The sequence below is a fragment of the Nelumbo lutea genome, chromosome 7 (genome assembly GCF_056320005.1).
Source record: "Nelumbo lutea isolate HS-2025 chromosome 7, American lotus-T2T, whole genome shotgun sequence".
Taxonomy (NCBI): domain Eukaryota; kingdom Viridiplantae; phylum Streptophyta; class Magnoliopsida; order Proteales; family Nelumbonaceae; genus Nelumbo; species Nelumbo lutea.
Window position 1 is genome coordinate 51,485,005 of NC_142690.1, and position 12,925 is coordinate 51,497,929.

The 12,925-nt window shown below is 38.1% G+C and overlaps 1 protein-coding gene across 2 annotated transcripts in view; it reads right to left on the reverse strand.

Annotated features, from left to right (window-relative positions):
- Positions 1-2,467: 2,467 nt before the first annotated feature.
- LOC148846369 (neuroblastoma-amplified sequence protein) overlaps positions 2,468-12,925 on the reverse strand; it is a 70,927-nt gene continuing 60,469 nt past the window's right edge. For both annotated transcript variants that reach the window (XM_088952890.1, XM_088952889.1), the window contains exons 10-12: positions 6,435-7,671; positions 5,996-6,261; positions 2,468-5,895 (exon numbers count right to left, since the gene is read on the reverse strand). In XM_088952890.1, coding sequence (XP_088809016.1) covers positions 3,265-5,895; positions 5,996-6,261; positions 6,435-7,671 — 4,134 coding nt within the window. In that variant the 3' untranslated portion in view covers positions 2,468-3,264. The remainder of the gene's footprint in view (positions 5,896-5,995; positions 6,262-6,434; positions 7,672-12,925) is intronic.

Below are 12,925 nucleotides of genomic sequence, written 5' to 3' on the forward strand. Positions count from 1 at the left end.
AGATGTGACATGCACATCTAATATGAAATAATTTACCATTTAAACATGGTTTTAATTGAGATTTTAAAATATTTATTACTAAATCATTATTACTAGCATTATCAAAACTAATAGAAAAACAATATTTTCAATTCCATAAATATGTAAAGTATTTTAAATACTTGAAGCAATAATTGCACCAGTATGTGGCCATTCAAGCCTAGTAAAACTTAAAATTCTTTTATTAAAAGTCATTTTTCATCAATAAAATGATTGATAATACAAATATAACTTATGTTAAATCTAAATGTTCAAATATCAAAAGTAATTGCAATTTTAGAATTAAGATTTGATAACATAGAAATTAAATTTTGTTTATATGAATAAAAAAATTTTAAAACATCTGTTATAATAGTATTTCTAGAAACTTTTTAAAATTGTGGATTTATAGATCTACGTGAGAATTTTCAAGTTTAGTATCTTTGACTAATAAAAATATATGTTCAGCATACACAATGTATTTTGCTAATTCTTGCCTCATTTTTTTTTAGGAATGTTTAAAAGTACCAAAAATCTCATTTCCTATTTGTGCTTGTGATGTTTCTTTTCCTTCTTCTTCTTTCATCAAATGGTGTTTCAAACATCTACCCAAGTGGCTAGTACCACCACTACTACTATAGCTAAAGTTGCTCCTACATTTTTGACAAATGACTTTCTTTCCCTTCCCAAACCTTCTCTATTTTAAATATTGTCCAAATTGGGCTAATCAACTTAGGGGTGGGAACATCAGTAATATCTGTAGCATTTATATTGATGCTAAGACTATCATATTGCGACTGAACATCGACATCATCGACATCGACCAAATTGGGGATTTGGTGTCGAGAGCGAGAAGATAAACCAACCACTTTATTAATTATAAAAAAAAAAAAATTAATTGCACTTACTCGACTTTCTGGTTCTGAATTTTAACTTGATTTCAATTGTTGAAGCCTCCAAGTTTCCCAAATTGCTAACTTGAGATACTTGAGCAAGTCTTCTTCTTGTTGAAATTTGAATCAAGTTGATAATTGGAGAGTAGAGAGAGTATGAGAATATAATGTATGAGAAGAGATTGAGATTTGAGAGAGTACAAGAGAGTATGGGAATTGGTGTGATGAGAATGGTGGAGGATAAGGCTATTTATAGTAATTGAAAATAATTTAATTCCCCAAAATACCCTAAAATTAGGAGGGGTATTTTGGTCATTTTAAAGTTATTTATCACTTTACCTAAATATCCCCCTAAACTAGCTGTTATATAGTTGTTAGGGGCATTATTGTCATTTTATCTCCCCTCAAAGCCAAAATACATAAATACCCCCTATATAAAAAGTTGAAACTAGCCATTGGGGGTCTCCAACGGCTAGTTTTTTGGGTAGGCCAAGTGCAGCCCGTTACGGGCCGGGCCATGCCATGGGCAGCATGGCACGACAGTGCAGTAGTGATGGCCTGGCCCGCCAACCTAAAACCCTAGTCCCGACATGGCCCATATAGTCATATCAAGCCAAGTCAAAATCGTGAAACCCTAGTCCCGACATGGCCCATATAGTCATATCAAGCCAAGTCAAAATCGTGAAACCCTAGTCCCGACATGACCCATATAGTCATACCAAGCCAGGTCAAAATCGTGTTGGGCTGCAGGCGGCACGGCCCAATTTACACCTCTAGATTAAGTAAATAGATTGCAAACTATGGGGACGTAACATGAATTCCATCTGCTTTGAGGGAGAATAAGACCTCTATAAAGACAACTCTCAATTAACAAGGATAATTCTCATAACAATCTGGAAATCAGTTTCAATGCTCACATGACCGTGCTTACACCGTTCTCAGTCTCTTGCAGCCTTGTATTGGAAATATCTCCTCATGAAAAAAAAAGCATGCAAGTACAGAGATATTCCAAATGCAAGGCAGCAAATGAGCACTGAAGCCGACCTCAATAATCTGATTAAGAGAAGAATTACAACTTAAATAGACCACTTAATGACCCATTGTTACAACCATCTCCTAAATACTTGGCCTGACCCTGATACGTGTTCCAAATCAATGCACCATTGCACCCATATGGACCCAATTAATTGATTCAACTTGGACACATTGAATGGACTCCAAAACACTTAGTTGGCAGACGTATGGCTGCTCATTTAGTTGCTAGACGAGGTTTATCTCTGTCTAGACTTTTTACTTGGTCTTCTATTCCAGTTTTTTTATGTAATACTGTTGAAAGACTTTTTATCGAACTAATGGAATTCTGCCTACGGGCTTCTTTCAAAAAAAAAAAAAAAAAAAGACACTTCAATCTCAAGCACCTTCTAATTACTGGATAGATGGACCCACCAACAAACATGTGACATCATCTGTCTCTATTTCATTCGGCTTTAATTTTAACCTTGTTTATTCTCTTCCCTTTTGTTCTCCTATATCTTCTCTAACAAACTCAGTTGATTATGTCCTCTGCTATATAATTTAGATGCAAATCCTTGTGATCATTAGACAAGGTTGTCCTTCCCTCTAAATTGGTGAGGTGCTGGAAGTTTCAGATTTTGCTAACCATTTTTACAATTTTACTTTTCGTCTTTCGCTAACTAAAGCAAAATTATCCAGCCTTTCTTTTAGTAGCCGGCCCTCGGCCCTAATTAATTGATTGTATCCGGAACCACTCCACCTTTCCTGATCAAGAACTGTACAGAGAACAGAGTGATAGCGGGGCCTCTCCAATTAGGGTCCCCTGTACCGTCCAGCTATCCAACGGATTCTTACACCTGACAGGCCAAGATTTTACCATTACACCAAGTAATAGGCCCCTAATTTGGGTCTCCTACACCTGTCTAATTACACGCTTGTAATTTCTCAACAGTGAACGAAAGGCCAAGCCGTGTATTTAGATATGTGCCCGCTTTACAAAGGTAGACCAAGATATGTTTAGTACTCATTGGTCAACAGCCCAGCATTTCTTCAAACATCCAGCAGCAACTTATTTCATGAAAAAAATTGAAGCAAAAAAGCTGGACCGATGGAGGAATTCAAACAAACAGGTGGCCAACAGTCACTATTATTCTGGATAGCTTTGGTCATTGTGATGCAGATCCCTGCACTCTTTGGAACACTTCAGCAGAGCAGTGTGATGTATGGCAGGACAACTCTTTCAACATGTATTGTTCTAGTTCTAAATCTTGTATTCATGATTTCTTGCACAATAAAAATATACCATTCCTTCGCAACAGGTAAACAGTAAACAGCCTTCTCATTTCGCATTAGTTGAAAGGCATGACAAAGCAGATTGAATCACACTTTCCAACTTATTTCTCAAGCTGGAAACACTGTTTCTTAATGATCTATATGAACCTGTCTCTTCAAAATGGGAATTGGCACATTGTTCCAAGCGAACCTGCCCTTCCAAATACCTTCTAAGACTAGCTTCTGCAATGTTGATAAGACTTAGAGAAGGATGTGTATGCATAAATTTACTAACAATGATTCCTGCTAAAAACTGCTGATTCACTTTCACAAGCTCTGATATGAAACATGGGAACAAAACTCTTTTGAATAGAAGCAAAGCATCATTTTCATTGCTTTTGTTTCTCTCTTTCCATCCACCTTTGATCTGGGATAATTGACTTTCCTGGCAGAGGCGAGAGAAATGCCCAACTAAATAACAGACATAAGAAAAAGTGGTGCTGTATCTGGAGTTGTTTGCAATGGTAGATATGGTCCCAGATGATAGAATGAGCACAAAAAGCTCATAGTCTCCACTTGTCATGTTTGGGATGCCTTCTTTCAACTTAGATTCAACTATGCTTAAGCATTGCAACCGAATAGCTTCATAAGGTAGTAAAAGCACCATCTTTAGAGCTGCAAAACAATCCATGCTAGAAATTAGCTGGCTCATGCTCCAAGCGCCGTCTTCATCCAGCAAAACACCATTAGATTTTGATATAGACTCGTCCATTAGTTCTAGCACATCAGCAAATCGGGACAGCATAACAAGTTTCCTGATTAATTCCATCCAACAGATGTGTAGTGGATGAACAGAAAGACCTCTCTCTTTCCTCCCCTCTTTCTCAACTGAATCTTCTTCCTGAAAGCTTTCCCATCCTTCATCCCACCCATCAGTGCTCCAGTTGTTTCCAGCTCCAGATGCTTCACCGGAATCCACATGTCTACCATTGGTGAAAATCCCGTCCCATTCCCCCAAAATCATTTGCAGAGCATTGACATGGGCTTCTGTTGTTGAAGCTTTGGACAAATTCAAGAAGCAAGATACTGCTGAGTCTATAGTCAAAAGATCATCAGGTGTAATTTCTATGCCTGGTGAAATTGCCTCTGCCAATTGAGTTGATTTAAGAGAAACTAAAGTACTTGTAAACTTGTTTGATACATCTGAATAATTTGGCTCACCTTGATTAGCAGTCTCACTGTTTGCAGTAGTACAGTGCAACTCATCCCACCCTTCCCATGGTTGAACATCAGAAAGGAGCTCTGTAGAAAGACCCTTTAGTTTTCTCCCCATGATGGACTGCATAAGTTCCAGTGCATAAACCCGGACTTGATTCTGCTGCTCCATATTATCAGAGAATGCAACAAGTCTTTCCCAAACTGCATATCTGACACTCTTTAGATCATCTAGATCACCCTCCAACTTACTAAGAGATGACAATAGATGATGTAAATTCTTGTGATCAAGGAATTCAGTGGTTAAGTCGAACAAAAGTGAGTTCATTATGTTTACATAAAGATGAGGAAGATTCTGAAGAGAATCCAGATTACACACACTATCCGAGCCCAAAGTTGAGCTGGTTAGATACTGTGCCACTGCTTCAGAGAACACAACAGCAATGGCAACAAATCCACAGCCTGAAACTATCATGGCTCTGCAGAAACTGAAAACCTCAAAAAGGGATACACCTACAAGGCAATGATTGACATAGGTATGAACAGTGGCCCAGCCCTGATCTGCCAAGACTATCTCCTCCATTACCAAATTTACAAACACTTTTAGACATTTAAACAGACATTCTGGATTGAACTTGGGGATTTCGTCCAGAGAACTCTCTTGAGATGCAATCTCCTGCATATCATCAGTCATTCTGATCCAAAAGTTCAAAACCAATATGAGGCAATCAAACCACGCCAAATCACTTGATTGATTCATAGAAGAGCCACTATGAGGAATGCTTAATGTATAGTACCGCCTCATTATGTCCAAAGCATCTGCTTGAGAAAGAGCTCTGATATAAATCCTGCAAGCATCATAGTTCTGCTCAAGTTCAATCAAAAAGCTCTGAAAATTGTCAGGCTTATCAAGATGAATATTCATTTCAAGTCTATTCTCCACACAAGTCAACAAACACAGCACATAGTGTTTGTAAACATCCTGCCATGTCATGAGACACCCTGAATTAGTATACACACTAGCAAGTGTCTGAACCATTTTTGCCAAAGCTTCAACATTAAATTCATCAATGTGATTGTAAATTTCATCTTCGAAGCACTCAAAATTCAAACCACCTAAACCAGCAACATTCTTGAAGTCCAAGTTCTTGATAAAGGAAACCCTCCCACATTCTTGCTCAAGAACCTTGTAAAATTGGCTTAAGCTTACACTAGGGGTATGTGATGAATCATGGTGCATCAGTGACAGGGGCTCTTTGGCTCCATTAATCTGCAAATAGCATTCTGAGAGGATACTGTATATGTAACCAAGGCGCTGCTTGTTGCGCCCATCAATTGCAGGGTAGACAATGGAGGAAATGGCATTAACAAGATCTGCAGAACATGCTAGTAATTCATCCTTATAATCTGAAATTTCAGATGCAACATCATCATTTGCCCAAACTTCTGAAATAAGTACACAACATAGGAACCGCAGCAAAACCTACAAAAACAAGAAAGAATAATAAAGCTATCAACTGATTAGAATGGGTGCATTACAACACACACAACAGAGAGAGAGCGAGACAGGCAGACAGACTGACCTTGGTGTGATTCAAACCATAAGTATCAGCTAATTTCAGAACATCCTTCAAAATAGTTTTCCTTTCTAGTTTTACTGAATCAATTAGAGAGAAAGTAACACTCCCAATGTAATCCAAATCCCCAGAGAGAAAACGTGCAGTTTCCACCCCAGGAATTATTTGCTCTAGTTCCCTTGATCGGTCTGCTATATGCTTCTTCTCCTCCAATTTTGATTTCCATTCTCTCCAGAAGGTTGATTGTTCTTTGTCAATCGTGATTATTTCATCTGATTCACAAATGATTTTTTTGGAGCAGGGGGCATGTTAGATTGAGGAAAAAAGAAGAATGCAATCTATTCACAGAATACTTAAGTGTACCATAGGCGTCTACAATTGACACAAAGCAAGAACCAAATAATCTTATGCCACAAAGCAAAATAATGAAGGAATAATAAATCACCTGAACTGAGTGGTGTGTGTTTCTCTTGAAACTTCCCCAGGAGCAATTCCCTTCTCTGAACAGGACCTCTACACTCAACGCTGGCATTGTGTAACGCACTATATACCATTCCCATGTTCATGATGCTACAGATTTCATGGTATTTTTCCCTGCTTCTCAATTGCTCCTCTATTATTTCCACTCCATTAAATGCATCTACGAGATTTAAAAGGAAGGAGCAGCCTAGAATATCTTCATCCTCAGTAAATGGCGGTTCCATTACCGATTTTGCTAGAGAGCCAATTAGATTGTCACTGGGGGCAATATTATTCCTTGCCAACCACGACAGAATACACACCACAGCTTGTGTTCTCACGCTGATATACTGCTTTGCATCAGGATTTTTTGCACTAGGAATACTTGTTTTCCCATACTCCACCCCTCTACTCAATTCCAGCAGCCATGGGAGTTGCAGAGCAGCAAAAGATAGGATTTTTCCATTTTCTCTCAAAAAAGAATCCCAATTTGTCCATTCCTTAATAGGCAACTCCTTTGCAACAGTAGAAAGAATGTTTTTGATACTTCTAAAATGAACCTCATTATCAGTATGTTCTACCACTCCAGAACAGTTTCTTAGATCCACTTTGTCCTCTGTATTGTGGGCTGAAACTAAACTGATTGAAGAATCTTGGATAGAGACATCTTGAGGACTTGTCCCTGTCAATATTATTAATGATTCACATTGACTTTGGATATCTAGATCTTTCCATACATGTAGAAGCTCACCAACTGATTGCTCATCACAATGGCTCAAAGCAAAACCTAATAGCTGCTTCCGAGAACTTATTTCCATATTTTCAAGTACCGGGCCTCTTGCTATTGCAGCACACAAGTCCCAAATTGCTCCATGTCCTGTTCTAGCCAAGACAAGGCAGAGATCAAAGGCCAGTTGCAGATCACCAGCAACTGCAGCTTCCCTTGCCACGGCTTCTTGCACTGCTGCAATCTGATCCTGGGATCTCAAACCAAGAAGCTTAGCAATTTCAATAAGTTCATCTACATTAAGATATGCTCCACTCTGGCTTGTAATTGCCATCTTAATGATCTCCATTTTGTTGCTTATTTGCTTAAACTGCATTGGTAGAAGAGTCACTCCAAGATTTGGAAGTTTAATGGTTAGTGCATCTATGATATCAGCCTCTTCTTTAATGGCTTTGCTACTTGGAAAGATGCTTAAACACTCTTTAGCTTTCCAAATCTACATGTGGAAGAAAATTTAAATGTAAGTACCAAATGCAACAAAATTTATTTTCAGATTTATTGGAAATTAAAAGAAGATTATAAAAATATTGACCAGAGAAAATAATATTAATTGGATTTTGAGATCACATAAAGGGAGAAGTGATAAGAAAACGTAAAAAACTGTATGAATCAATTATGTCCATTTTCCCTCTATAATTGAAATCTAAATATGCCGATGCTAGATTAATAGTATGAAAACAAATGATGTATGTGTGTTTATCAAAAAACCAATGATGCATGTATGTGGCACACATAGAAAAACACCAGGCCATACAGAGGAGACCATGAACAGCAATGTACAATGGTGCTGGAAACCAGCCCTTTTTAACCCTCATAGATGATGCAGGTCTTGATACACATTGCAAGTCAAATGTCTCAGTTATGCACTATTTTCAGACAAGTAATCTAGAGAAATTCATAATGGGGAAAGGGCAAAGCACCTTTACAGTGTAGCAACCTCAAAAACCACAATGTCATTCTTTTTAAAAATAAAATTCATCCTATGAAGACCCGCAGTCCTTGAGAAGTGAAGCAACAATATCTTTGTTGATTATTTGGTCATTCTTTCCTTGCATCTGAAGATCATCGAATGAGTTAGCAGATTCCTTGACCAGAAGAGGCATGGGGAGTGAATTGTATTCAGATATGGTCCTCCCTTTATAACTTTTCTGTTTTTCTTTAGTGTTGTCATTTTTTGAGGGAATGAATAGTGACTAGCCAGGGTATGCTTTTTGTTGGAAGATTTCGGTAATTATGTATTGTATTATGTGCTATTTTAGGTAGTTGAGAGATTTGTGAGCTGTACAAATATTTTTAGAAATCAGTTGTACTTTTTCCTTTATTTAGGGAGATTTGTTACCTAGTTTGTATCCTAAAGAGAGCTATAAATTTTGATGTACAGAAGCATAAAAAATCATCCCACTCTTATTATCTTTCTGTCTCTTCTTTATGGTATCAGAGAAGAAAAGACGTAGGGCTTGTTTCTGCATTTCTGTCCCTAAAAAATGTCCGAAGTCACGTCCAGTTCTCAGCCTCCTCAGCCTTCTCAGCCTGAGCTCCAGATTGTCCGGAATCTGCCCGAAAATCATCCTATTCAGATCACTACAATCCGACTAAATGGTGACAACTTTCTCCGGTGGTCACAATCTGTTCGCATGTATCTCAGAGGGAGAGGGAAAATTGGCTATATGACAGGAGACATGAAGAAGCCTGATGTGAAGGATCCAGCCTATGCTGTTTGGGATGCTGAAAATTCCATGGTGGTGACGTGGTTGGTTAACTCCATGACTGAAGAGATAGGGGCAAATTATCTCTGCTATTCTACAGCCAAGGAATTATGGGACAATGTCTCACAGATGTACTCTGATTTAGGGAATCAATCCCAAGTGTACGAGTTAACGCTACAACTCGGAGATATTCGCCAAGGTGAGAACTCTGTGACTAAGTATTTTAATTCTCTTAAGAGAATTTGGCAGGACCTGGACTTATTCAACGATTATGAGTGGAAGTCACCCAATGACTGCAATTATTACAAGAAGATGGTGAATGTTGGCTGAGTCTTCAAGTTTCTTGTAGGTTTAAACGTTGAATTCAATGAGGTTCGTGGCCAAATTATTGGAAGAAACCCTCTGCCCCAATCGGTGAGGTATTTGCAGAAGTACGTAGAAAAGAAAGCCGGAGACAAGTGATGCTTGGAAAGAAGGCTGTAGGTACAACCGGACCTGTGGAAGGGTCAGCCCTGATTATTTTCAAGGCCCAAGTCAGTCAAAGGTCATTCCAAAATCAGCGGGTTGGAGACAAGAATAACATGCGCTGTGATTACTGTGGGAAACCTCGCCATACCCGAGAGAATTGCTACAAACTGCACGGGAGACCATCCAATGGCAGGGCGAACAAACCTGGTGAACAGAATATACCTACAGAAAACGAGGCTGAATCATCTCCATTCAGTAAAGAGCAAATAGATCACCTTCTTAAACTACTAAAATCCTATTCGTCACCTAATACTCCTGTCGGGTCTATGGCACAAACAGGTAGCAACTCTTTGGCACTCTCAATTCTAGGAAAATCGGGTCCTTGGATCATAGATTCAGGGGCCTCCGATCATATGACAAGCTGCTCTAATTTATTTAGTTCCTATTATCATTGTTCTGGTATTGAAAAAGTGAGAATGGCTGATGGTAGTCTTTCATCTATTGTAGGTAAAGGAAACATTAAAATTTCAGAAAAAATTACTGTGAAATCTGTTTTACATGTTCAAAACTTGCCTACAATCTTCTTTCTGTCAGTAGATTGTCTAAAGATACTAACTGCTCCATTCTTTTTCTTCCTTCCACTTGTGTTTTTCAGGACCAGAACTCGGGGAAGACGATTGGAACTGCTAGAGAGATAAATGGACTCTACTACTTTGATGAAACCACTATTGGTAATAAAAAAGTTCATGGTTTAAGCAGCAAGAGTTCAATCTCTGTCTGTGATCAAGTTATATTATGGCATAGAAGATTAGGGCATCCTAGTTTTCCATATCTCAAACATTTGTTTCCTAAATTGTTTAAAGGAATTGATTGGTCAAAACTTCATTGTGAGGCTTGTCATTTGGCTAAAGATCATCGTGTTTTATTTCCAATAAAACCTTATTTTGCTTCAAAACCATTTTATTTGTTACATAGTGATGTTTGGGGCCCATCTAAGGTTAACACACTTTCTGGAAAAAAATGGTTTGTGACTTTTATTGATGACCATACAAGGGTATGTTGGGTTTACTTGTTGGAAAGAAAATCAGAAGTTGAACAAAGATTTAAAGAATTTTCCTACTAATTGAAAATCAACTTCAAACCAAAATTGGTATTCTAAGATCAGATAATGGGACTGAATACTTTAATAAATACTTAGGAGCATTTCTGACCGAAAAAGGTATTATCCATCAATCAACTTGTCGTGACACACCACAACAAAATGGGATTGCTAAAAGAAAAAATAGGCACCTTCTTGAGGTAGCTAGAGCCATCATGCTTTCTATGAATGTACCTAAATATCTCTGGGTAAATGCTCTCCTAACTGCATGTTACCTAATAAATAGAATGCCATCTCGAGTTTTAAAATATGAAACTCCTTTACAGAATCTGAAAAATTGTTTTCCCACATCTTGAATAACCACGGATCTTCCTTTAAAAGTGTTTGGTTGTGTCTGTTATGTGTATATACCAAATGTTTTTCAATCAAAACTGGATCCAAAAGCTGAAAAATGTGTGTTTCTTGGTTATGCATCTAATAAAAAAAGGGTACAAATGCTTTAATCCAGTTATAAAGAAATTTTTTGAGAGTATGGATGTACACTTTGTTGAGGACCAACCTTTCTCTCAAAAAAATTCTCTTCAGGGGGAGAACATAAGTAGGGAAGATAATTTTTGGGAAACTTTACCTATTCTAGAAGAATTTATACCTTTGATCAATTCTGATAAGCAAGTTTCAGAAACAATTGTTGAAAGAATGGAACCTAGTGATAGTACTCTTAATCTAAATTTGCCAGATACTACGTTATCAGAGACAGGGGAGAAGTACTTCAAACGGATCACAAACCTCATCCTGAGCTTCAGTTTTATACCATGAAGAGGTTTCACAAAAGTACTACTGTTCCAGTTGTTCCAACAGCAGAAGTCCAATCCAATTTACCGAGTGAAGGTCCTACAACTCAGAGTAATCCTTCTTCTACTCCTATTCCGTCTTTGCCTAATCTGTCCTCTTCAGATCTTGACATTCCAATTGCATTAAGAAAAGATACCCGAGCTTGCACAAAACATCCTATTGCAAAATACTTGTCATATGAGAAATTATCACATACTCATAAAGCATTTGTGTCTAGGATTTCTAATTTGTGTGTGCCAAGAACTGTTCAGGAAGCATTAGATGATCCGAAGTGGAAGTTAGTTGTGATGGAAGAGATGAATGCTCTTAGGAAAAGTAATACGTGGAGTATTACTGATCTACCCCATGACAAGAAGACAGTCGGGTGCAAATGGGTGTTTACAGTGAAGTGCAAGGCTGACGAAAGTGTGGAGAGATACAAAGCAAGACTCGTAGCAAAAGGATTTACCCAAACTCATGGTATAGACTACCAAGAGAATTTTGCTCCCGTTGCTAAAATTAACTCTATCAGAATACTTATTTCTCTTGTAGTTAATTTTAACTGGCCACTTTGTTAATTCGATGTCAAGAATGCCTTCTTGAATGGAGACCTAAAGGAAGAAGTATATATGGACCTACCACCAGGATTTGAAGAAAGTCTTGGAAGAGGCAAAGTTTGTAGGTTAAAAAAAATCCCTATATGGGCTATAGCAATCACCAAGAGCTTGGTTTGAATGATTTGGGGATGTAGTAAGGCGACACGGCTTCTCACAAAGTCAAGCTGATCATACTTTATTTTTCAAGCACTCCACCGAAGGTAAAATAGCTATTTTGATAGTGTATGTAGACGATATTATCATGACTAGAGATGATTTATTTGAAATCAACAAGTTGAAGAATAAGCTTGAGGCTGAATTTGACATTAAAGACCTGGGAAAACTTAAATATTTTCTCGGAATGAAGTTTGCAAGGTCCAAGGAGGGAATCTTTATCAACCAACGCAAATACATTCTTGATTTGCTCAAGGAGACAGCGATGACAGGTTGTAAAGCCGCAGAAACTCCAATGGACCCAAATATGAAGTTAAAAGCAGCAACAGCAAATGAGGTGGTTGATTGAGAACGTTATCAAAGATTAGTTGGAAGACTAATCTATTTGTCGCACACAAGACCTGACATAGCCCTTGCAGTAGGTGTAGTAAGTCAGTTTATGCATTCACCTGGACCTACTCACTTTGAAGCTATGTTCAGGATTTTGAGATACCTGAAAGGAACTCCGAGGAAAGGACTCTTGTTCAAAAATAGGGGTCATCTCCAAGTCGAAGCCTACACAGATGCAGATTGGGTAAGTAATATAAATGATAGAAGATCTACTTCAGGTTACTGCACTTTGGTAGGAGGGAATTTGGTCACCTGGAGGAGCAAAAAACAGAGTGTTGTAGCAAGGAGTAGTGCAGAGGCAGAATTCCGCTTTGTTGCACATGGCTTTTGTGAAGTGTTATGGATCAAAAGGCTCCTAGAAGAGTTGAAGGTTCCTACACCAACACCTATTAAAGTCTATTGTGATAACAAGGCAGCTATTTCCAT